This window comes from Rattus norvegicus, chromosome 14 (assembly GCF_021556685.1).
Source record: "Rattus norvegicus strain SHRSP/BbbUtx chromosome 14, alternate assembly SHRSP_T2T, whole genome shotgun sequence".
NCBI classification, from domain to species: domain Eukaryota; kingdom Metazoa; phylum Chordata; class Mammalia; order Rodentia; family Muridae; genus Rattus; species Rattus norvegicus.
Window position 1 is genome coordinate 19,649,433 of NC_141547.1, and position 26,839 is coordinate 19,676,271.

General features: G+C 41.1%; 1 protein-coding gene and 1 long non-coding RNA gene across 5 annotated transcripts in view; one reads left to right on the top strand and one right to left on the bottom strand.

The window, feature by feature from the left end:
* LOC148001262 (uncharacterized) overlaps positions 1-26,839 on the top strand; it is a 206,613-nt gene that overhangs the window by 98,893 nt on the left and 80,881 nt on the right. Inside the window, exons 5-6 of one of the 4 annotated variants that reach the window (XR_015637331.1) lie at positions 11,621-11,649; positions 17,297-17,498. This is a non-coding gene — a long non-coding RNA (uncharacterized LOC148001262). Of the gene's footprint in view, positions 1-11,620; positions 16,579-17,296; positions 17,499-26,839 lie in introns of those variants that run through there. The other 3 variants (XR_015637330.1, XR_015637332.1, XR_015637329.1) reach the window with 3 other exon arrangements.
* Amtn (amelotin) lies at positions 410-12,937 on the bottom strand. Its single transcript, NM_001044296.1, is given in 9 exon segments — positions 410-690; positions 1,143-1,413; positions 3,959-3,985; positions 5,417-5,452; positions 8,033-8,119; positions 9,675-9,740; positions 10,973-11,059; positions 12,688-12,756; positions 12,861-12,937. Coding segments are annotated over 8 exon segments (639 nt in total). The 5' UTR covers positions 12,742-12,756; positions 12,861-12,937; the 3' UTR covers positions 410-679.

The window sequence follows — 26,839 nt, forward strand, 5'->3', positions numbered from 1 at the left end:
CTATTTCAACCTAGGTGAACTGCCATCATCTCGATTATAAATCTTGCCAGATTGAATTCTGCCTTTAGGTGGATAAGTCAAGAGTGTCACATTGGTCTGACTGAGTGACTGCCTTACTACAGTTCTAGCTTTTGCTCCAGAGCTACTCATGGCCTACCCCAGTTTGTTTCTGTTGTTTGTCACAACCTATTATAAATAACTTGCTTATTAAAAGTTAAATAGTGTTTCTTCTGGGAGTGTGTTATGAGGTAGTTGTGAATGACCTGGAGTTTTTCCTCACATTGCTAACTGTCCTCTCCTTTGGCAGAACACTTCCCCATTTCTGAAGGGAATTCTGGACATAAAGTCATGAAGGTGCGGAGGTTTCTGAAGTCACCCAGGTTTCTTTCAGGCCCAAAGAAGAAAAAAGTCAGTTTTCAAAATATATTTTAATACACATATTTTCCAGGTATGCCTGAAGTGGCATACTAAAGTATTTCAAAAACAAAGGGATTTATTTAATGATTTTCTTTTGAACTTGGAATTCTGTTCATTCAATATATCTCCTGAAATATACTTAAGACTTTATACCTCCCAAGACCTCCACTGCGTCTCAGCCTTTCCTGCCATGTGATGAGTGAGGACGACTCATGTGGAACTCCAACTGTGATGTGGTTTGCTTGAGGAGATCTGAAACAACTTACTTAGTTCCTAGAAGAAACAAAATGGCTTTAGGTGCAGGTAAAAGAAAGCATTCTGTGCTTACACACAGTGACGGGAATACAGATGGGTGGTTTATCTACTGTGCTAACGCCAGACTATTACCAGTGGCTTCTTGCATTATTATGCAAGAAACTCTGAGGCTCATTCCAAGTTGTTTACTGGCCCACATTCATGTGCGCATACATGTAAGTTTGTGTGTGTGTGTGTGTGTGTGTGTGTGTGTGTGTGTGAATGTGTGTGTTACATCAGTAACTGAATGTATTCTAGGGTTAATACCATGAGATTGGTAGCCCAGTAAAACCATTCCTTTATATGTCTTGATGCCTGTGAATAAAGAAAGCTACTTGCCTTCACCGAAGTCTGCATTTGTCAGCACAAGGTAAAGACCTCCTTCTCTGCCACCTTCAGAGACAAACATGATCCACTCTAGCACAACTTACTATTTGGTGGGTCCATGGTGGTCCCCTCAGTGGTGTGTGTGGCCCTTTGCAGGCCTGCAGGGGTGCTCATTTCGTAGTCATCATCATCTGTGACAGCAGGAGTTGTGTGGCCAGGAGTGGTTGCCTGGTTGGCAGGGCTCGCTCCTGCCTGTCTTGTAGGAAGGGCTCCATTCTGCACATCTGGTTTAGCCCCTGTCTGACCGGATGGCTGAATGGCTCCAGGGAACAAGGGGTGGATAAGGAGGCCCGTGAAGATTTGGGAGGCTAGTGGCTAGAATGGGAAGGAAACAGAAAACAAAGGAAAAATAACTCACTTTAACAAGGTTAACCAATCTCTTCTCTTTGGAGGACAGAACATACATGATATATACTCACTGATAAGTGGATATTATCCCAAAAGCTCGGATTACCCAAGATACAATTTACAGACCACAAGAAGCTCAAGAGGAAGACAAAGTATGGATGCTTCAGTCCTTCTTAAAAGGGGAACAAAACACTCCCAGAAGGAAACGTGGAGACAAAGTATGGAACAGAGACTGAAGGAAAGGCCATCCAGAGATTGCCCCACCTGAGGATCCATCCCATATACAGTCACCAAACCCAGTGACTATTGGGGATGCCAAGAGGTGCATCCTGACAGAAGCCTGATACAGCTGTCTCCTGAGAGGCTCTGCCAGAGCCTGACAAATACAAAGGTGGATCCTCTGAGGAGGGGCTCCTCAATGGAGTAGTTAAAGAAAGGACTGAAGGAGCTGAAGGGGTTTGCAACCCCATAAGAAGAACAATAATATCAACCAACCAGATACACCAGAGCTCCCAGAAACTAAACCACTAACCAAAGAGTACATATGGACAGACCCATGGGTCCAGCCGCATATGTAGCAGAGGATGGACTTATCGGGCTTCAACAGGAGGAGAGGCCCTTGGTCCTGTAAAGGCTGGATGCCTCAGTGTAGGGGAATGCTAGGGTATGGAGGTCAGAGGGAGTGGGTTGGGGAGTAACCTCATGGAGGCAGGGGTAGGGGAATAGGATGGGGGTTTCAGGAGGGGAAACTGGGAAAGGGATAACATTTGAAATGTAAATAAAGAAAATATCCAATAAAAGAAAAGAAAACAAGTGGCAGGGGGAGGGGCTAAAGTAAGAGAAATCACACCAGAAACTTGCCCTTGCCAGGGCCAACTCTGATGCTGGTGTCAGTGTTGGGATTTGTTCCTGGGTTCCTTTTCTTAAAAAAGGAATCAGAATACAAGGCAGTCATAACACAAGGGTAGTCTGAAATTATCTGGAGATAGTGCTATGGAGAAAATCCACAAAATCCACAAGCTCGCTCTCTGTCCTTGACAACCTTTCTTTTGCCCACAAAAGTTCAAAAAAGGAAGAGTAAAAGTTATTGGAAAAATTAATGCAAGTTTATCAACCAGACGTTGCTTGTGTGTCTTAAGTCCTTTCAAGGTCCCTTCGGCATCCTTTTTAAAGGCATCACTGTGTTTTTGGTTCAGGAGCAGTTCGTTCTCTTGGTACTTGAGCTGCCTGTGCATTTTCTGAGATTACTGGAAACAAAACACCTCTTTTTCAGAGGTTTGTATGGTTAGGCTCTGCTTGCTGTCTGGGCTGGGCCTGGAAATACAAGTTTAAGCTAGTTCTCAAAGCCATCCCGAGGTGCTGGTAATATGAATTTAAGCTAGTTCTCAAAGCCATCCTGAGGTGCTCTGTGGGTGGAGACCCCGGATGGGGAAGCATTGTCTTAGACTTAGATCCTGAAGGCAGAGCTAGATCTCTGCTTCATGAGGAGAGCAGACTACGGCACAGAGCACTTCAAGCTGAGGGTCACGGCATACAAAAATTAGGACTAGCAGAGGAGACTGGATGTTATCCCAACACATTCTACATAAGAATAAGTACTGTTTTGTGAAATCAGGTGTGTATGTTGGGCTGTATGAAAATTTCATTATTACTGTGGATTGAACTAAAAAATGTTTGAAAACTACTACTTTCAGAACACGTGACTGTGGATCTGGGATCCACCTTTTCAGGTGCCTTTGAGACACGTCATTTAAGCCTGCCGAGCCTCAGTTTATCTGTATGGCTCCATCATGGGTCTGTACTTTGTATAGTGAGGCCTGAAGGTGAGAGATCTGTTAAAGAGCTTGTTCTGTGAAAATGCCCCTTCAACAGGAAGATAGGAACGTTCACCTGTCAGTGTTGGCTGAGGAGATGCTGATCCATGACTGGAGTATTACTGAGGGTATCGTAGCCAGTAGAATACATAATATGAAAAGCACTGACAAACTGTGCTCTGTGAACCTGCCTCAGTTCCCCACTTCTCTTGTTAGTTTAGATAGCACAGTAATTCAAACTTTACTTTCCATCCTGCACTTGTTACTGCTTATAGAAAAGAATTCATTCACCCCTACCAAAACGTAGGACAGAATCTCATCAAATGGAAAGTACAACGCCCTTAATTCTTCCTGCAGTCAATATTCATATTCCTATGCTTTGACATCTAGAGAATAGTATGTAATCTTCAGTAAAATGTTTAAGTCAATCAGAATAAAGTTTAAATTTGTGCAGTGGCTTAACAGAGTCTGACAGCAATATCTAGAAAGTCAAAGGAAGGTTAAATTAATGAAAGTCATAGGAGAAAGATGACAAAGTTTTTAGGTGAGAAGGAGTAATCAGACTCGAGGAGCTCTGAAAATGCACAGCTCAATGTAGGGAACGTAGGAAATGGGGTTGTGGTCAAAAGAACTGGAAGGACAGACGACGCTGGGAGAAGGGAGAAGGACTTAGACAGTAGTGACTTAAAAGACTTTACCAGTTCCTCTGAGCTTAGGAGAGCGCCCTAAAAGCAAGACAATAAACAGAATCAATTAGAGAAACTTCAGTGGATTCAGTGGAATGCATGTAAAATAACTAAAAACTTCAAAGACTTTCAAGTACTCTAAAGAAAGATTTTTACTTTCAACAATATATTAAATGGTCTGGTATGTATATCACAGAATTTGTGTCAGCATGTGATATAGGACTACTCATGTTTGTTATTGCATAAGGTGACTTACCTTTATTTGAAAATTATACATTATGTATATAAATAAATAAATAAAATTAAGTCATAGATATACATTGGAAGGAGCCTGGAGAATACAGAAGGCAATAGGAAAATAATCCTATGATTTACATATGATGATCTTTTCAAGTTTTCTACAATTTTGTTTTCATGTAATAGAAACCTTTATTTATATAGCTTTTCATCTTTCCTTGTCTCTTAGTAATCTCATAACAACCTCTTAGCTGTCTTACTGCAAAATTAATGTAATAAATAGAATTTTAAATGTGGCCTTGTAGTATTTAATTGTAGTTATGTTGTACTTTACATAATTTTTCTTTTTGGTTTAGTCTTAAATTTAAGGTTTAGCTGTAATTTTATACACTACAAGTAGTATTTGATGCGTATGCCTCTATCTATCTATCTATCTATCTATCTATCTATCTATCTATCTATATATATATATCTGTGTGGCATGTCAGATATTTTTCCTTGAGCTATACTTAGTTGTGGACCAAAGAGCTGGTAGGAGTAGGTGTAGTGAGTGGCACACTCCCTTAATCCTAGAACTGGGGAGGTTGAGGCAGGAGGCTTGCAAATTCAGGGGCAGCCTAATAAGCTATACATATGCCTATTTAAATACAAAATCCATAGGGATTTTATACTAATATTTGTCTCTGATTTTAGGAATGAAACTGCTGTTTGATGCTGGTACTGACGTGGAGTTGGGCCTTGGTAGTTCTTTTAGTGAGTTTAAGAGTAATGTTTGCAAAAGCAACTAGGAAGAGGAGGAAAAGGAGTTGAGCATTCCGGGAAGCTCTTAAGACTAAAAGAGACTTGAGATAAATCACCCCCCGACATCATGGGTCATCATATTCATCCCATTAGGTTATTATTAATTTTTTTGTCAGTGTTATTAAGGGGATGACTGACTGCTTCATTTATTGAGGGTTTGGCTAGAAGAGCAGCCGCATATCACTCATTTTCAGAGTGGCTGTTAATGATGACATCTACAAGAGACTGTCATTTTGAAAGGAAATGGTACTGTGAAGAACTTACAACTGCAACTTGCCAGCCAGCCAGGGCCAGGTGAGTTAGGTCTCTCTATTGTAGTGTGTACACAGTGCAAAGTGAGTCAGAATCCTGGTGCCCGATTGGTGAATTGAGACAAGAGAGATGTTCTGCACATGGGTGATTAACAATCAGTCTGTTTAACAATAGTCTTACCTGAGCTCCAAGTTGTGCCACAATAATGGGCAACATCTGAAAAATAAATGGACAAAAATCACTGTTAAAAATATGATCGTGTGTGTGTTACACTTGCTCAGCAACCCACAGGCACAGTTGAGATGGTCAAGGGAAGTGAGAGGTACGGATGACTAGGTTCTGTTATGAGTTGCTGGCTGAAATGGAAGAGGAGTTGTGTTTTCTACTACTCCGAAAAAATTAACATTTTACTTTTGCTTATATAGAAAATCCATAGTGTCAGAAAAACCATCCAAGTTGGCTTTTAGGTCAATAGGTGCCACCCCGACAGATGTGAGTCTGACGGGGTCTGACGGGCTCTCCACCTCACTATTCCCACCCAGCTGCACAGCAGTGCCTGTCAGGCCAACAGTGACAAGCAGACATCTTCCTGTAGAAGCCGGCCAGTTTCTTGACCGACAGCAAAATATGACAGCAGCTAAAGCAGCAGGAACGACAAACTCTTAGGGTGGGTGGGGAAGGGTAGGTGCAATTTGGAGAGCATGAATCTAAACTCTCTTCTTAAAGGAAAGCTAACTGTCCAGCAGAGCAATGTAAAGGAAATTCGTTGTCTCAGTTGTTGATCGGAAGTTGTTTGAAGTATCCACCATGGATGTGTGTGTATTTACGGTGTGACACAAACTGTTCCAGATGCTTATTCTTTTAATCTTTGTAACCATTAGAGGAAGCTTCTCCATTAAGGCCTGCTTTAAAATCTGAGGAAAGTCAGTCACAGTGGGGTTAAAATAACTTAGCCACCCTACACAGACTGTACCCAGAGCTGAGATTCGAGCAACTACGTGGTTCTGGAATAGTTTCTTCCCAGGATTGGTCTTCGATAGTTAAAGGATGAAAACAATGTTCCTAGGTTTGCATCATTGAAAGTGAACCAATTTTTGACTGCTTTCTAAATATTCATGGCCATAAATATTTATGTTTTTTATATTTATGGTCATATAAACCCATAAATTAGTACCACAGTCACTGCCTTTGGTTAGAGAAGCTTCTCTTTTTGGCAGTGGGCATCAGGTTAAGACAGAGAATCATAACTGATGTAAGTGGTAAGAATAAGAAGACCACTGAATGCTCAGGACTAAATGGGCTGTCTATACTGCTCTTTCCAAGGCTCAGGGGAAACCAGAGACATGTGGCAGAAAGAATGACAGTACTGGAGGAAGGGACAGAGTGCTGTGCAATGCTGTCTTGTGGGAGGGACATGGCTGTTTCACACTTGAACTCTTAGCAGCTGTCATTACCTGCACAAGCTCTACCTAAGATTGGACCTGTCACCATTTAATCATGGACATAGGAGGGGCCCATGAGGCTCCACCTCTCTATGAAGATCTATAGACAGTTAATGTTTGTTGAGGTAGCAGAGAGACATTTTCTTCAGTCACGTAACCAGTGGTAATTCACTCATGTTCCTATAAGTAATACCTTACCTATGCATCTGTAAGTTAACCTCATTAAGCTTACTGGTTCATATGCGTGAGCACACACACAAGAGAAATGAAAGGAGATGAGAGACCTTATATGGGGAGAGGAAGGAAGGCTATCAGTAGGAGGAGGACAAGGAGGGGACATAGAAAGCAATGGGAGGTGATTATGATGGTGTCTGAGACTGTTATGATAACCAGTTACTATGTATAGTATATGGTAATATACTTCCAAAATGTTACCACTCTATATAAGATGAGAGGGAGTGGAGTTTGGCCTGGGAGAAAGCCATGGGAACGCTTTGGGATAGCATGGCCCAGAGACATTGAAGAATCCCCAGAGAGAATGAGGAATGAATGACCTAACATTCCTGCTCTCTGGGGAATGTGTAATGTCAAATCTTCTATACTAAACCTCTTATGACATGCTCATAAGTGCCTCTGACTCTCTGGGCAATAAGATGTTGTGTAGAGTCTGTTTCTTTACAAATATTTTAACTTTTGAACCACCACACTACATGATTTAATAGATGGCAGCATGCCATTTTCCAAAGTGCGTTTCTGTGACTCACCCCTCCCCCTTCTCTTCCCTTCCCTTCCCCCTCCCCACAGTAGCCCTAGCTCACAGCACATTCGATTCCTTCACGTTTCAATGGTTATTGTGGAGTAATCGAGGCAATTGAGCCTGACTGAAGCTGGGCAATCCGCATGTGAATTATACCAGCATCACGGATTAAAGCGGCTCATGTTTATTCACCTCTTTTAGAGGGTAAAATTTATTCTTAGGATTCTTATTTTTTAAAAAAAGTCTTTGTTTCGCAAAAGCCAAGGACGAGTTCAGAAGGAACTATCCTCAATTTAACAGTAGATTTAGTTATACAGATGTCGTTGTAACATGAGGTTACATGGCAAAAAATTGAAAAAACCAACCCAGTTTTCCCCAACCAAGAGTATGTGCATGGCAGCAAACTCCGCAGTAACTAAAAGTAACATTGGAAGTGACTATTTTAAGGCAGGGAAATGTTTTAAGCCATTTGTGTTTAGTAGAACAAACACCTACAAATCATCTGCATTCAAGGACTTTGAAATGGGTTCCTTCATCCATGTGGCTTCAGCTGAGAGAAGATGCCCTCAGAGTTCAGGAAGCCTTGCCTCAGTTTACCTGGGGTTGCAGCTGCTGTTGTCCATTCAGTGGTCCCAGGGTGAAAGGGAGTGTCTGTGTGCCATGTGGCATGGTGGCAGGGTTGAACTGTGGGGCATCAAAGAAGATTTTCATTATGTTTCTTTCAGTTTGAGCATCTAGGGCCCTAAAGCATATTTTTAAAGATAAAAATGCATCCAAAGGAAGAATTTCCTCCATAAATCATAATATTTTATTGTGTGTATAATTTTTTAAATATTTACTTATTTATTTATTTAATGTATGTGAGTGCACTGTTGCTGTTTTCAGACACACCAGAAGAGGGCATCAGATCCAATCATAGAAGAGACACCATGTGGTTGCTGGGAATTGAACTCAGGGCCTCTAGAAGAGCAGTCAGTGCTCTTAAGCACTGAGCCATCTCCCCAGTTCTATAGTGTGTGTAATTAATTATAGAGAAGATATTAAGATAGTCATTTAATATTTTACCACAAGGTCCATTTCTAACCTCTACATTGACTTTTCCAAAGATTTTTCATATTTAATTACATGTATGCATGTGTGTTGCGTGTACATGTGTGTGTGTGTGTGTGTGTGTGTGTGTGTGTGTGTGTGTGTGTGCGTGCTCGGGTTTCTAAGTAGAAGAGAAGAGGACATTGGACCTCTTGGAGCTGGCTTTATAGGAAGTTGTGAGCTGATCTATGTGATTTCAGGGACCTGACTCTCAGATCTTCTGCTAGAGTGGCACTGAGCCCTCTGTACATTATACTGCCAGAAGTCCTCTCCAAGTGTTGTCAACCACCCAGTCATTTCTCAAGTTCCTACATTAAACTAAAAAGTAAAAGATAACAAAGTAAGCGCCTATTTATTCTCATGCCACAGCATATATTTATGGAACTCAGAGGTCAATTTCAGTGTCCGTTGTTTCTACCTTTATGTAGTTTCTGGGCTTCAAACTCTGGCTTTAAGGCTTTTGTTCCAAGTCCCATCTTTCCCCCTCCTCCAGGAGTGAAATATTTTTCTTTGGCATCTCTGAGATCATTTAGGTAATTTACCCCTTTCTGGCTACAATAATAATGGTTCTTGGAAATTTTCTGAATTTTTTCCATTGGGAAATGAATTTTTTCATAGGTATTTCCAGGCAAATTTGCAAGATATAGAGTAAAACACCTAGCCCAGAGCATGGATTAATAGAATATTTAAACTTGAACACTGAGCAGAATCAGGAGGGAAACATTTTTCTTCCCCATGCAGAAGGATCTTTACAGATGCTCTATGAGCGGAGAGAACTCTTGTCCTTTCAGGTCATCCTAGAGGTGGCAATAGTGATCATAGTGTTTATGTGGCTTGCAGATTTAGTAGGGAACATCAAGGAAGGTCTGGTGCAGAAATTGGGGCAGGATCTTAGAGAAGAGGTGTCAGGATTCAAGGTGAGAATGAGGTCAATCAATAAGGGATTTATTAGGAGCTTTCAAGGAATTATAGGGTGCATCTGACTTTCTTTGACTTTCCTCTTGCTCCTATTCCTGCCCATGTCCAGGGAATAGGTGTGCATGTGCACTGTGGATAGACATTTCTCTATGTTCTTGACTCTTCTCCGTGCTCAGTGTCACGTGCCCTATTTATTAAATAAGGGAGTGAGGTGATATAAAAGAGTACTTACCAATGGCAGGTCTGACCCCAGAGTGAGCAGCTGTGTTAATGGTATTAGACTTATGGAAGGAAAAACCTGCAGGGCATTGAAACTGGGTGTTAGAGATTATCTGTTTCTATGGCAACATCAGTGGTAGTCTCAGGTAATAATACTGCTTCCAAAGGTATGTATTCCCATCGAAATCAATGAAGGCAAAGGTTCAAGCTCTCTCACTACCCTCAAATTGTCTGCATGAGGCCTCCTCCTTTTCTGTGTTGTTCTGGATGGCCTAGCAGAATGCCAAGTTTGTGGGTTTTATCGGGTGATTTATTTATGGTAATTATTTAGTTACAATATTTTTGTTTTAGTACTTCATTGTGCACATCCAATTTTTAAATTCTTTTCCCTAAAGAATATTTGTAATAGTATAAGTTACAGATTCTTTAAGGACGTAGATGATTTGATTTGAATGATCTACAGTGTCTAATAACTGAAGAGGCAGCTTGAACTTCTAATACCATTGACTGATATTTCAGCATCTAGACAAAGGCAAGGCCAGCAGTGTCCCTTACAGCAGAGTGGGGAACATTGAGGGTAAAAGATAGCACGACTTTCAAGGTCATCCTAATAGACCTTGAACAAACAGGCTTTACAGCAACACAGCATTTCACTGGCAGAGACGAAACTTAAGAAAACCATGAGAGGGCTTGGGAGGTTCCGTGGATTAAAGCATCTGCTGTGCAAGCATGAGGACCTGAGTTGAAGGGCTGCAGCCCACATTTATGTGCATTTACATGGATTTACAAATCTGTGCTGGAGGTGCAAAAGGAGGACCCCAGGGCCTGCCAGTCTAGTCCATAGAGGAAGACACACATGTCACATGTGTGCCACAAGGGGGTGGAACACCGGGTGGGGGAGAAGGGGTGAGAGGAGGATGAGAGAGGCAGGAGAGGAGCTGTGGTTGTCATCTTTCTCTACAACTCTTAGTCTTTGTTGTTTCCTTTTTGTTTGTTTGTTTGTTTTCCAAATCCCATGGAATGTCACAGTATCTCAGGGTCACAGTTTTGTAAACAGTGGGCACCATTCACTTTTCAAAGCTCTGTGCATTTAGTTGTTAAGCCAAAGCCCTGCTCGTGTAACTGACTCACACAGGAGGAGAAAGCATGCAGCCGATTTGCTTTCCTCGTTTAAACACAAAAGATCATTCCCTTCTTACTTCTCCCCCTCTTCAGACTTGACGCTGTGCAAATCTTGATTTTTAAAAAATTGCCGTCTTAATATGCATTCTTTTCTGGTTTGTAAATCTTTGTCATTGTTGGGGCACTTACCTGATTTGGTTGCTGTTGAGTTAGCGGTGTCACCTGACCTGGAGTCGGTTTTGTTGCAGGAGCTCCCAAAGCAGGGCTCAGCTGCCTCTGCAAATATAAGTATTTTATAAAGCAGGAGGAATGTGCTTGAGGTTTTTATCCATTTATATCTGGTAGGTAACAGGTCATCCCCCCCAAAACCACTGTGAATTTAGACTCCAGGTCTTTTGGAGCAGTTAAGTCCTCACATATTTTATGCTTAGCTGGAGACAGAGTCAGAGACGAGGAAACTACCAAGTCAAGGGGGTGAAGAGGAGAGAGGTAAGGCAGGACAAGTGGTTCCAGTGGTCTCTGGCCCCGACACCTACAGCAACTGTTCCTCTCCTTTGCCAGGCCTTGTGTTAGACTTGGAGTCTTAGTTCCATGCACATTTGCTCTGTTTTTCTTTACATTATTTGAATTAAACTTCCACGAGTCCTGTAGCATTTTTTTTTTTTTGTAAGGCTTCCCACTTTTGGCTTGTATGCGACATGCCAATCATGTAATGGGAATTCAGTGTCTTTCCTGGCCAGAATAATTCCATTGTATTAAAATTTGGTGAACTCATGGTGAAAGTGACCTTTCAATCCCCATGTTATATCTGTGTGTTTTTTTTTAAATGTTTTGTAGGTGAGAGAAGACCTGTGCAAGGTCCTCTGGTGAGTGTCAGAACTAGGACCACTGCAGCGAGTCCAGTTCCTGCATACACTAAGGCTGTGCTCCAGTCCGACCTCAGAGTGTGCTTGTTGTTGGATGCATCCAGAGGGCAAGACTGACACCAGCTCCTGGGCCATTTAAGGGTTTTTGCTTTGTTTTCAAAGATTTAGTCCTGAAAACTTCTTAATAATGTGCTGGCCATTTCTGTTTTGTTTCTTCCTCTTCATTCATTTTTTTTTCACAGAAATTTTTACAAGCTTTTCCTAAACAGTGATTTGATACATGTAGCCACTGAACTCTGTCAGGGATCATGTTCCCTAGTCGTGCCCTCATTCCGGTGTTTTTAGCAATCGGGGCACGTCTGTTGTCTAGAGAGTTTCCAGTGACTCGCTGTTGCTTGCACAGGTGAGTCTGAAGGGCCACCCGAGACTGACCACAGTAGATCTATTGCCTCATTCCTATCTGCCTTAAACATTGTGACCAAAGGGAACTCCATGCAGAGATGGGACACTCCATCTCTGTCTGTATAGTAGCTTAGGACAACTAAAGTGTGGGTGGAACACCAACCCTCTTCCCCACTTAAAATATGTGTTAAATAAAAAGTTCACCATTTTATAATGTGCATCTCACACTCCTAGCTAAGAGTTTATCTGATTTAGATGCTTTGTTTATCAAGTAGAGAAATCAAAACGTATGGTTTACTTTTTTAGTCATGATCAAATAACTAGTCCCCAAGAAAATCATAATTTTGTTTTGGAACATAAAATAGTTACACACACTGCTGCTCAGGTCTGCTCTGTTGCTTTGGTAAGACAATTAAAATTCTCCATGACAATGTGGCTGCATTTTTTAAAAAATGCAAAATATTGAAATTCATAGTAACATCTTATTAGTTTACCATATTTTTTGAAAATTAGATTAGGAAGCTTAAAAATGGGTCACAGCAGAGCGTGGTTTCCTGAAAGGCACGAAGAGATAAATGGCTGTAAAGAGACATGGCTTGGGCTGGTCAGTACATACAGCAAACACAGCACACTTACTGGCAATGACTGAGCTGATCCTAGAAGACAGAGCAGGAGAACCACGGTCTTCATGTTTCGATTTGCTACCTAGAAGAACAAAATTATGTTACCCTTTCACTTTTTCTAGCCTAAGAAAGAAGATGACATTTAAAAATGACCATTCTACTTGCAATATGGTGAAGTAATCTTACCTTTCTGCTACCAGGCAAAATGACACTTGAAATCCAGATGACTTCTCCACTTTACTCTGGTGCAAAATTTATCTTTTGCTGATTTGTGTTTGTAGAAGGAATTTAAGCTCAGCTACAGGAGACAGACAACCCGAGAGACCAATCAGGACTAAACTGTCTGTGAAATCATTTGGTTTCATTTCCCAACACTTCATTAGCTGGGTTATTAGCAGCAGACATTGTATTACCCAATGTCTATGATCTGACTAGAGGGTATTTTAGGGAGACATGTCTATATAATTTTAAAAAGTGCAGACAAAAAAAAGACAATTGTCTTTACTTTCAACTCTTTTGCAAAATATTTTTGAATTTACTGGTTTTATCATATAAGAGAGCAAAAATATAGGGCTCTATGTATTTATTATAAAAATAATGGTTAGTATATGGATTTCTTTAAACCTAACTTGTTTTTTGAAAACAATGAGCTTTGTCAGTGTACATAGATTAATTTTTACAAATTTAATGGTTAAATTGTGTTACACTTTCTTTTTGATGTATAGATAATTTGTTATTCTATTTTTGAATTATGTTGCAACAAATATCCTCATAAGAGATTTTTTGCATATGTTGCTGGAGGTGTTGCTTCTAGGAATAGTAAAAAGATAAACATATCTAAAATTTAAATGAATATGAAAAAATTGCCTCTAAGAATTCTTTAATAACTTGCTTGATTTTAAATAATGAAAAAGGGTGAGGGGGCTTCGATCAGGGTGTAAAGGAAATAAATAAATTAATGGAAAAACATGAGGAGTTCACATGGGAGCAAAAATAATGAAAAAGATAATGTGATGTAAGTCACAGAGAGGAAGCTACTGGAGCTTCTGTCATAAGATGGTCACATCTATCCACAGGCTTCCAGAACCTGAGCTTCAGCCCAGGCCAGGTCTGTTCAGTAGTATCTGAAATGAAATCAATTATGAATCTGTCTGCCAAAATCTCAAGCTGCAGGCCATGTGACATGCAGTGTTATCTTTTCTCTATGATGTGGAATGTCTCTTGATAGAAAATGAGAGATGATGAGGCATTTGCCTGAGTTTCTCTTTAAACAACCCTACTCATCTGCTAATACTGATGACTGTCAGATAATCTGCTAGGAATGGAGGAAACACTGTATAACTAACACTAATAACACTAATAGCATGTGTAGTAAGTTTAACAATAGGAGTGTGTACAGGTATGAAAAAAAGCTCTTGATTGGGGGCAGGGAAGGCTTTACAGAGGAGGTCACTTTTAGGATGAGTTTTGAAGGACGGAGAGAAAAATCATTAAAAAGCAAGGTGAGGGTAGGGGATAATTCAGCTGGTTAAATACCTGCCCTGTGAGCATGAGGACCTGAGTTGGGATCACCATCACTTGTAAAAGCTGGGCACAGCTGCTTTTGTCTGTAACCTGTGGTACCGGGGCAGATTCCTGGAGGTCATTAGCCCGAGTCTAGTTGGTTGGTGAGCTCTGGGTTCAGTGAGAACTCCTATCTTGAAAAATAAGGTGGAAATTGATGGAGAATGACACACTACCCTGACTTCTGACCTCCACACAAATGTGCATACACATGCATGCAAGTCCACACGCACATATACACACACTCATATGAACACAAACAGACATGCACATGTGAGTGTGCACACAAAGGGGGAGAGAGACAGACATTAAGTAGGTTTGGAGAATACACATGATGAGCAAGGCACAGTAGGCATGGTAAAGTTAAGACTGAGGATTAATGGAATGTAAATGTGGCGGGACACGAAAGGAAGCTGTCCTTCTTTCCTCCTCCACCTATTGCTATTTATGTGTTTGTGGTGTATATGTATGTGTATGTGTACCTGTGTGCATTGGTTTATCTGATGAACCATTTGGCTGACCATTGAAGTAACTTCTTATTCTTACGACCTTTCCTTAGCAAGTGCATCTTTTTTGTTTTTGAGTCAATTTATATCAAACTACTAAAAATTGTGCATGGGTATTTTTTGCTGCATGTTTGTGTGCCATGTGTATGCCTGATGCTAGCAGAAGCCAGAAGAGGGAATTGGATTCCCTGATACTGGAGTTATAGGTGATTGTGAGCCACCATGTGTGTGTTGGGAATCAAACCTGGGCTTTCTGGAAGAGAAGTCAGTGCTCCTAATCACTGAGCCAATTCTTTGGCCCTAGCTAATGTATTTTCCAACCCATCACTTACCATGTTCATGAACACTGTTTCAGTTTCCAGGTACGAAAACACTTGCCCTTAAGGAGCTGGCATTTTTTTGGTAGAGGAGTGTTAAATTTTCAAGCAGCTCCATAGCATGTGATAGACCTCAGGCATTGCCTGTTCTACTTCTCCTAGATATTGTAACTTGCAGGTCACTCTTTAACTGTTTCTATTTGTGCAGAGGAAGAATTAAATTTCATGTCATTGCCGTCTCTAGGATCGGGTGGGGAGATCCGTGTTCCCTTTGCAGTCTAGAGTGTGGCCCCAGTGAGTAGCATGCTCAGTGAGTCACTGCCTGTCTGGGGCTCAGCTGATTCAGGGACCTCACAGAGAGTACATCACTTATTTCAGACATACCTCCAGCCCCAAGCTAAAATGAGACATGCCCTAGTTAGGAAACTGAGTAGCCAGTGGGATTAGACTGAAACAAGTAGGCAACATTATGAGGGCTGAGTAATTTCTTAGACCAGAAAATTTAAGTCTGAAAGTAACTTTCAACAATGTAATTATGGAGTTGGGCATCAAGAAGAACATACCATGAAAGGGGAAAATGTCTAAATTGTGCAAAATCAAGGCACATCAGCAAGATAATTTTGTTTCTGAAATTACCTTGGGTATCAGGACTCATTAAAGGAGTTTATGAACTACAAGTGACATCTTTTAGCCTTGAAGGTCTTGAAGGTCTAGGCATTTTGTTGAAGGTCTATGCCTTTTAATTGGTTTTAGTTTTATGTTCTTCTTCTTCTTCTTCTTTTTTTTTTTTGCTTATGGACTCTTTGAAACCTCTGCAACCTATGTACCATTTTCTTAGAAAAATATATCAATAACAGTGAACATAACACATACCAGACAGTGATGCGGGTTTGATAGACTTACGTACATAATGATGAAGACATAAGTTAAGTCTCTGATTTAAATGTTCATGCAATCTCTGAACTTAATAGGAGTTTTCAATCAAGAAATGTATTCTCTGCCCAGTTCCACCATACTCAGTGCATAGGAAAAGCTGGATTATCCTAGATGCTGTGTAGGAAGCTCAGTCCGAGAGGGGCTGTTCAGCAAGAAAAGGATGAGGCAGTCTGGAAATCCTCTCTCTCCTTCTGTCAATGTCACAAGGATGCTGGGTGCAGGATTCCTATTGATTATCGCCCAGGATGAAGCTGGAGGAACGACAGATGCCTTTAGAACTCATGGCATGTGGGTCACATCGGTTAGCAGAGTCACAATGGGGGCGACTCAGAGAGGAACAACCGTGAGGACTATGTATCCTGAAGACTTCATGATGTTACGGAGTTTTTCTCTGCTTACTGTCTTTACATCCCCCTTAATCTAAGACTCTCATGAACACTCTGAGGGCTTCCAGCCCCTCACTGGGCTGTATCACCATAACTCAAAAACAGTGTTTGATCTCTTTAAGTAATTCTATACAGTTTGAAAGATTTTGCTGGGATATATAAGCTATGGACAAAAAAAAAAAGTTGATGGAACTTGTATATGTGTATGTATATATGTATGTATGTATATGTGAGTATGTATGTATGTGTGGATATATTTATATATGTGTATGTGTAATATGCTTGGGGCCTGCTTGCGAGAATTTTGTTCCATTTTATGTGTGAATGCATATATGCCTGTCTGTCTGTATGCATGCATGCATGTATGTATTTGTATGTATAAAGTTATTGGTAGTCTGCCTTTTGCTTCATCCACTCTGTGTGTGTGTGTGTGTGTGTGTGTGTGTGTGTGCGTGTGTGTGTGTGTGCAATTGAGGGAATTTTCCCATTTTCCTTTTCTTTCTCACTGGCCCCTAAGAGTTAAAAGGGTTCAGAGTTTTTTGCTGGCCACAGGGAGTGCCTGCCCCAGTGAAGCTTTGTTTCCTCAGAGAGAAGTCTGCTGAGTCATTTCTCTAATTGCTGGCTGCACTGGGCAGCAGCTCCCTTTTGTTGCTATCAGCACTGACCAGCTCACGGATACCACACCCTACTGCCTGCCTCAGTTTATCCCCTGGATGTCAAAGCAGGTCTTTGGCATGCTAGACATTTTTTGATAGATTATAGTGATTGAATAAGTTAAGTAAATTAATAATTAGAAATTGTACCCAGCCCTTCTTAATGTACAGTGGCATCTGTTAAGCAGAAGCAAGTTGAACATGGCGTAGGTGGTATGTACCAACATGATAAGGGCAAAACTCATCCTTATATTCCTGCAGGAAAACCAACAAGTATCCAAGAACCAAGAAATGGGTCTCTCACAAGAGATCAACGCGCTGGAATGTACACTCACCTCGTAAGGCTGCACTTGTCTCTGATATGTCTGCTGCGTGCAGTCCTCCAGCTCATGCCTTTTTCTTCAAAAATCAAATGTTGTTCTTGATTCTAGCACCTTCATAAAAGCATTTTTTGCTCTCCTTATTTGGGGTCAGTTTTTTTTTTTTCTGAGGCATTACTGGGATTTATGACTTTCTTCACAAATTTATGAATTTATTCTAATTTCAAAGATATTGCATTTGTTATTCTTTTGAAATATTAGATTTAAAGGAATATTCTTAGTTTTTATCAATTAATTATTTGAACTGCATAAATGTATACCTGTTTCTGTTTCTACATTTATAAAAATAGAAAAAAGTATTTGACCAATTCATGGTACCCAAGCATAAAGCAGGAGATATGCTTAGAAAAATGAAATGGAGTTAGTTTTCTATGAAGTAATTGGGTAAAGGCTAGACAAGGAATTGAATTTTTTGTTTGGAATTCTACTCAATGGAAGAAAACTGTTTTGTTCACAGCGTATATTGGGAAAATGTGTCCAGATTTCTTGGCCAAGTAAGTTAGCTTTTTGTTATAAGTGATGCATTGTTATTAAAATTCTGAATAGATTTTTTTCATCTTTATTAACTTGGGTATTTCTTATTTACATTTCGATTGTTATTCCCTTTCCCGGTTTCTGGACCAACATCCCCCTAACCCCTCCCCCTCCCCTTCTCTATGTGTGTTCCCCTCACCATACACCCCCCCACCCCATTACCGCCCTCCTGCCAACAATCATGTTCACTGAGGGTTCAGTCTTGGCAGGACCAAGGGCTTCCCCTTCCACTGGTCCCTTACTAGGCTATTCATTGCTACCTATGAGGTTGGAGCCCAGGGTCAGTCCATGTATAGTCTTTAGGTAGTGGCTTAGTCCCTGGAAGCTCTGGTTGCTTGGCATTGTTGTTCATATGGGGTCTCAAGCCCCTTCAAGCTCTTTCAGTCCTTTCTATGATTCCTTCAACGGGGGTCCCGTTCTCAGTTCAGTGGTTTAATGATGGCATTCGCCTATATATTTGCTGTATTCTGGTTGTGTCTTTCAGGAGAGATCTACATCCGGTTCCTGTCAGCCTGCACTTCTTTGCTTCATCCATCTTTTCTAGTTTGGTGGCTGTATATGTATGGGCCACATGTGGGGCAGGCTCTGAATGGGTTTCCTTCTGCCTCTGTTCTAAACTTTGCCTCCCTATTCCCTGCCAAGGGTATTCTTGTTCCCCTTTTAAAGAAGGAGTGAAGCATTCACATTTTGGTCATCCTTCTTGAGTTTCATGTATTCTGTGCATCTTGGGTAATTCGAGCACTTGGACTAATATCCACTTATCAACCAGTGCATACCATGTGTGTTTTTTTTTTGTGATTGGGTTACCTCACTTAGGATGATATTTTCCAGTTCCATCCATTTGCCTATGAATTTCATAAAGGCATTGTTTTTGATAGCTGAGTAATATTCCATTGTATAGATGTACCACATTTTCTGTATCCATTCCTCTGCTGAAGGGCATCTGGGTTCTTTCCAGCTTCTGGCTATTATAAATAAGGCTGCGATGAACATAGTGGAGCATGTGTCTTTGTTATATGTTGGAGCATCTTTTGGGTATATGCCCAAGAGAGGTATAAATGGGTCCTCAGGCAGTTCAACGTCCAATTTTCTGAGAAGCCTCCAGACTGATTTCCAGAATGGTTTTACCAGTCTGCAATCCCACCAACAGTGGAGGAGTGTTCTTCTTTCTCCACATCCACGCCAGTATCTGCTGTCGCTGGAGTTTTTGGTCTTAGCCATTCTGACTGGTGTGAGGTGGAATCTCAGGGTTGTTTTGATTGCATTTCCCCTTTGACTAAAGATGTTGAACATTTCTTTAAGTCTTTAATTTCTTTCTTTATTTCTTCCTTGACCAGGTTATCGTTGAGTAGAGCATTGTTCAACTTCCATGTATATGTGGGCGTTCTTTCCTTATTGTTATTGAAGACCAGCTTCAACCCGTGGTGGTCTGATAGGACGCATGGGATTATTTCTATCTTTCTGTATCTGTTGAGGCCTGTTTTATGACTGATTATATATGGTCAATTTTGGAGAAAGTACCATGAGGTGGTGAGAAGAAGGATAGAAGAAGGATAGAAGAAGGATAGTGATTAATTTAGGATAGAATGTTCTATAAATATCTGTTGAGTCCATTTGGTTCATGACTTCTCTTACTCTGTCTAAGTCTCTGTTTAATTTCTGTTTCCATGATCTTTCCATTGATGAGAGTCGGGTGTCGAAATCTCCTACTATTATTGTGTGAGGTGCAATGTGTGCTTTGAGCTTTAGTAAGGTTTCTTTTATGTACGCAGGTGCCCTTTTATTTGGAGCATAGATATTTAGTATTGAGAGTTCATCTTGGTGTATTTTTCCTTTGATGAATATGAAGTTTCCTTCATTATCATTTTTGATGACTTTTGGTTGAAAATCGATTTTATTCAATATTAGAATGGCTATTCCACGTTGCTTCTTCAGACCATTTGCTTGCAAAGTTGTTTTCCAGCCTTTTACTCTGAGGTAGTGTCTGTCTTTATCTTTGAGGTGTGTTTCCTGTAGGCAGCAAAATGCTGGGTCCTCTTTATGTATCCAGTCTGTTAATCTGTGTCTTTTTATTGGGGAATTGAGTCCATTGATGTTGAGAGATATTAAGGAATAGTGATTGTTGCTTCCTGTTATATTCGTATTTGGATGTGAGATTATGTTTGTGTGCTTGTCTTCTCTTTGTTTTGTTGCAAGAGGATTGGTTTCTTGCCTTTTCTAGGGTGTAGCTTGCCTCCTTGTGTTTGGCTTTACCATTTATTATCCTTTGTAGGGCTGGATTTGTAGGAAGATATTATGTAAATTTGGTTTTGTCATGGAATATCTTGGTTTTTCTATCTATGTTAATTGAGAGTTTTGCTGGATACAGTAACCTGGGCTGGCATTTGTGTTCTCTTAGGGTCTGTATGACATCTGTCCAGGATCTTCTGGCCTTCATAGTTTCTGGCGAGAAGTCTGGTGTGATTCTGATAGGTCTGCCTTTATATGTTACTTGATCTTTTTCCCTTCCTGCTTTTAATATTCTTTCTTTGTTTTGTGCATTTGGTGTTTTGACTATTATGTGACGGGAGGTGTTTCTTTTCTGGTCCAATCTATTTGGAGTTCTGTAGGCTTCTTGTATGTTTATGGGCATCTTTTTCTTTAGGTTAGGGAAGTTTTCTTCTATGATTTCGTTGAAGATATTTACTGGTCCTTTGAGCTGGGAGTCTTCACTCTCTTCTATACCTATTATCCTTAGGTTTGATTTTCTCATTGTGTCCTGGATTTCCTGTATGTTTTGTGCAGTAGCTTTTTCCGTTTTACATTATCTTTAACAGTTGTGTGGATAATTTCTATGGAATCTTCTGCTCCTGAGATTCTCTCTTCCATCTCTTGTATTCTGTTGGTGATGCTTGTATGTACGGCTCCTTGTCTCTTCCTTTAGTGTTCTATATCCAGGGTTGTCTCCCTTTGTGCTTTCTTTATTGCTTCTATTTCCATTTTTAATTCCTTCACCTGTTTGATCGTGTTTTCCTGGAATTCTTTCAGGGATTTTTGTGATTCCTCTCTATAGGCTTCTACTTGTTTGTTTATGTTTTCCTGCATTTCCCTAAGGGAGTTCTTTAAATCTTTCTTGAAGTCCTCCATCGTCCTGATCAAATGTGATTTAAAATCTAGATCTTGCTTTTCTGGGGTGTTTGGATATTCAGTGTTTGCTTGTGGGAAGAATTGGGCTCTGATGATTCCATGTAATCTTGGTTTCTGTTGTTTGGGTTCCTGTGCTTGCCTCTCGCCATCAGGTTGTCTCTGGTGTTACTTTGTTCTGCTATTTCTGGCATTGGGTAGACTGTCCTATAAGCCTGTGTGTCAGGAGTGCTGTAGACCTGTTTTCCTGTTTTCTTTCAGTCAGTTATGGGAACAGAGTGTTCTGCTTTCAGGAGTGTAGTCTTTCCTGTCTACTAGTCTTCAGCTGTTCCTGTTGGCATGTGCCCTGAGTTCACCAGGCAGGTCACTTGGAGCAGAAAAGTTGGTTTTTCCTCTTGGGCCTGAAGTCGCTCCTCTTGTGCTGCATTTCACTTCTCCCTGAGGGCAGCAACCAGAAGGGCCTGCCCAGCCTTTTCTCAGGTCCTGTGCACAGGGGCCCAGATGGCGCTAGGCGTTTTCCTCTAGAGTCAGATATGTGGGCAGAGTGTAGTGTCTTCTGGATTCCCAGGCATGTCTGCCCCTCTGAAGGTTTAGCTCTCCCTCCCATGGGATTTGGGTGCAGGGCGCTGTTTGACTGTGTCCCTTCAGTTGTTGGCAGTGTCTGGACCGCAGGGGACCTGCAGCTGGAGTGCCCCTATCTTCCTGTTCCCAGAGGCCCTATAAAATTTCCTCTTGGGCCAGGGATGTGGGCAAGGGAGGGCAGTACTGGCTTTCTCTCCTGCCCTGCAGTCTCAGGAGTGCCACCTGTCTGGGCAATGAACTCTCTCTCCCATGGGGTTTGGGAGCAGGAAGCTGTGGGCCGGAATCATCGAGGTTCGGGCTCCAGCTAGAAACCGAAGTGTCCGATCCCAGAGGAATTTTGCCTTTGTGTGTCCTGAGTACACCAGGCAGGTCACTTGGAGCAGAAAAGTTGGTCTTGCCTCTGGTTTCAGGCCTGAAGTTGCTCCTTGGCTGCATTTCAGCTCTCCTCGAGGGCAGCAACCAGAAGGGCCTGCCCAGCCTTTTCTCCGGTCCCTGTGCACAGGGTCCCAGATGGCATTAGCCATTTTCTTCTAGAGTCAGAAATGTGGGCAGAGTGTGAACCTGATTTCTAAACATGTGTTGGCTTAAAAATGTCAGCATCATCAGTCAACTTTATATCAGCCCCATATATTACAGATTCTTGTATTTTGGCAGCAGAATCTACTAGTCAATATGTACAGTTTAGATGCAACTAGGATCCCTTTGTATAATTCCAAATTATTTTTCTCTTGATCTTTTAAGCTATCAGCAATAACTTACATTTCTGACATATTGATCTACACAGCTATTTTTGTCTCTCTTTACTGATGGTGAATACTACTACCCAGAGGTCATCCCATCTCTGTACATGCTCAAATGTGGTTTCATAAGAGAGCAGTGATTTCTTCCAAAGGATTTCTATTCTAGGCAATAGATATAAAATATCCTCCCTTTGTACAAGTAGAATTCATTGGAGAAATGAGATTAACCAATCAGCAGTAAACGCTGTTCCAGTGTAAAGTAGAGGATATATGTAAAATGTTCAAGTGTTGCTTAAGGGTAACTCTGGAAGTTAGCCCTTGAAGTAGCATTCGTTCAGAGCAGCTCTGTATGGCATTTCTTGTTGTCCCTTCCTCTTTAGTTCATGCTTAAGGTTTCAGACTGTCTGTCACCAGGTGGTCTGGGATCTGAGAGAGCTACATAAGCTCCCAGAAATGCATGTTTTCTTCAAAAGTCACTCTTCAATAAATAATGCCTCTCAATTTTGCTTAAGGCTATTGCTTGTCACTGTGATTTTCTGTTTTACCATTTTTTATATTGTTTCTAAACACTCCTGTTCATTAATATGATAGAATGCTTCTAAAAATGTATTAAAGCTCTTAATTTTCAACTTAAACTGTGCTGTCGTGTGGCTTTTACAGTACCCTTTGAACTCCAGGGTTCTAGACTTTTAAGGCTATGTCTGAAAAAATTATCCATTAAACCAGTCAACCAACAAACCAACCAATCAACACTAACCAGTCAAACAACTAAGCAAAAGTAATTTACTAAAACCCTGTGGAGCAAAGGAAAACCAGCCAAACATGTGGCAATTCAGGAGGAGGAACACTAGAGGGCACCTATGATATAGCCATGTTTTTTTCTAGTCTGAACCATTTGTTTCAGTTTCTTGAAGGGAGGTCAATCTTTCAATAATTGAAGTATGTATTTATTGAGCTCCTTCTTTGTGTCAGGCACTGTTTAGTGAGTTAATATGCTGTAGTGAAGAGTGACAGGTTGGTACACCTCATTTTCTTCTGAACATGGCACTGTCATCTTTAAACTTTTTTCTGGGGAAGTCCCACACCGGCGGATCCCGGACCGCAGCAGCTCTCTGCTCCCAAACCCCGTGGGAGAGAGACCTCACAGCCTGATCAAGTGGGCACTCCTGAGGCTGCAGAGCGGAGGAGACCACCAACACTGCCCACCCCTGCCCACATCCCTGGCCCAAGAGGCAACTGTATAAGGCCTCTGGGTTCCCGTAGGGGAGGGCCCGGGAGCGGCAGGACCCCTGCGCCGGAGACACTGCCGGAACCTGAAGGAAACAGACCGGATAAACAATTCTCTGCACCCAAATCCCGTGGGAGGGAGAGCTGAACCTTCAGAGAGGCGGACACGCCTGGGAAACCAGAAGAGACTGCACTCTGTGCACATCCAGGCGCCAGAGGAAAACACCAAACGTCATCTGAAACCCTGGTGCACGGAGGCTCCCGGAAGGAGCGGCACAGATTTTCCCGGTTGCTGCCACAGCAGAGAGGACTTAGGCAGTACCCCACGAGCAAACTTGAGCCTTGGAACCACAGGTAGGACCAACTTTTCCCCTGCAAGAAAACTGCCTGGTGAACTCAAGACACAGGCCCACAGGAACAGCTGAAGACCTGTAGAGAGGAAAAACTACACGCCCGAAAGCAGAACACTCTGTCCCCATAACTGGCTGAAAGAAAACAGGAAAACAGGTCTACAGCACTCCTGACACACAGGTTATAGGACAGTCTAGCCACTGTCAGAAATAGCAGAACAAAGTAACACTAGAGATAATCTGATGGCGAGAGGCAAGCGCAGGAACCCAAGCAACAGAAACCAAGACTACATGGCATCATCGGAGCCCAATTCTCCCACCAAAGCAAACACGGAATATCCAAACACACCAGAAAAGCAAGACCTAGTTTCAAAATCATATTTGATCATGATGCTGGAGGACTTCAAGAAAGACATAAAGAACTCCCTTAGAGAACAAGTAGAAGCCTACAGAGAGGAATCGCAAAAATCCCTGAAAGAATTCCAGGAAAACACAATCAAACAGTTGAAGGAATTAAAAATGGAAATAGAAGCAATCAAGAAAGAACACATGGAAACAACCCTGGACATAGAAAATCAAAAGAAAAGACAAGGAGCTGTAGATACAAGCTTCACCAACAGAATTCAAGAGATGGAAGAGAGAATCTCAGGAGCAGAAGATTCCATAGAAATCATTGACTCAACTGTCAAAGATAATGTAAAGCAGAAAAAGCTACTGGTCCAAAACATACAGGAAATCCAGGACTCAATGAGAAGATCAAACCTAAGGATAATAGGTATAGAAGAGAGTGAAGACTCCCAGCTCAAAGGACCAGTAAATATCTTCAACAAAATCATAGAAGAAAACTTCCCTAACCTAAAAAAAGAGATACCCATAGGCATACAAGAAGCCTACAGAACTCCAAATAGATTGGACCAGAAAATAAACACCTCCCGTCACATAATTGTCAAAACACCAAACGCACAAAATAAAGAAAGAATATTAAAAGCAGTAAGGGAAAAAGGTCAAGTAACATATAAAGGCAGACCTATCAGAATCACACCAGACTTTTCGCCAGAAACTATGAAGGCCAGAAGATCCTGGACAGATGTCATACAGACCCTAAGAGAACACAAATGCCAGCCCAGGTTACTGTATCCTGCAAAACTCTCAATTAACATAGATGGAGAAACCAAGATATTCCATGACAAAACCAAATTTACACAATATCTTTCTACAAGTCCAGCACTACAAAGGATAATGAAGGGTAAAGCCCAACATAAGGAGGCAAGCTATACCCTAGAAGCAAGAAACTATTCATCTTGGCAACAAAACAAAGAGAATGAAAGCACACAAACATAACCTCACTTCCAAATATGAATATAACGGGAAGCAATAATCACTATTCCTTAATATCTCTCAATATCAATGGCCTCAACTCCCCAATAAAAAGACATAGATTAACAAACTGGATACGCAACGAGGACCCTGCATTCTGCTGCCTACAGGAAACACACCTCATAGACAAAGACAGACATTACCTCAGAGTGAAAGGCTGGAAAACAATTTTCCAAGCAAATGGTCAGAAGAAGCAAGCTGGAGTAGCCATTCTAATATCAAATAAAATCAATTTTCAACTAAAAGTCATCAAAAAAGATAAGGAAGGACACTTCATATTCATCAAAGGAAAAATCCACCAAGATGAACTCTCAATCCTAAATATCTATGCCCCAAATAAAAGGGCACCTACATATGTAAAAGAAACCTTACTAAAGCTCAAAACACACATTGCACCTCACACAATAATAGTGGGAGATTTCAACACCCCACTCTCTTCAATGGACAGATCATGGAAACAGAAATTAAACAGAGATGTAGACAGACTAAGAGAAGTCATGAGCCAAATGGACTTAACGGATATTTATAGAACATTCTATCCTAAAGCAAAAGGATATACCTTCTTCTCAGCTCCTCATGGTACTTTCTCCAAAACTGACCATATAATTGGTCAAAAAACGGGCCTCAACAGGTACAGAAAGATAGAAATAATCCCATGCGTGCTATCGGACCACCACGGCCTAAAACTGGTCTTCAATAACAATAAGGGAAGAATGCCCACATATACGTGGAAATTGAACAATGCTCTACTCAACGATAACCTGGTCAAGGAAGAAATAAAGAAAGAAATTAAAAACTTTTTAGAATTTAATGAAAATGAAGGTACAACATACCCAAACTTATGGGACACAATGAAAGCTGTGCTAAGAGGAAAACTCATAGCGCTGAGTGCCTGCAGAAAGAAACAGGAAAGAGCATATGTCAGCAGCTTGACAGCACACCTAAAAGCTCTAGAACAAAAAGAAGCAAATACACCCAGGAGGAGTAGAAGGCAGGAAATAATCAAACTCAGAGCTGAAATCAACCAAGTAGAAACAAAAAGGACCATAGAAAGAATCAACAGAACCAAAAGTTGGTTCTTTGAGAAAATCAACAAGATAGATAAACCCTTAGCCAGACTAACGAGAGGACACAGAGAGTGCGTCCAAATTAACAAAATCAGAAATGAAAAGGGAGACATAACTACAGATTCAGAGGAAATTCAAAAAATCATCAGATCTTACTATAAAAACCTATATTCAACAAAACTTGAAAATCTTCAGGAAATGGACAATTTCCTAGACAGATACCAGGTATCGAAGTTAAATCAGGAACAGATAAACCAGTTAAACAACCCCATAACTCCTAAGGAAATAGAAGCAGTCATTAAAGGTCTCCCAACCAAAAAGAGCCCAGGTCCAGACGGGTTTAGTGCAGAATTCTATCAAACCTTCATAGAAGACCTTATACCAATATTATCCAAACTATTCCACAAAATTGAAACAGATGGAG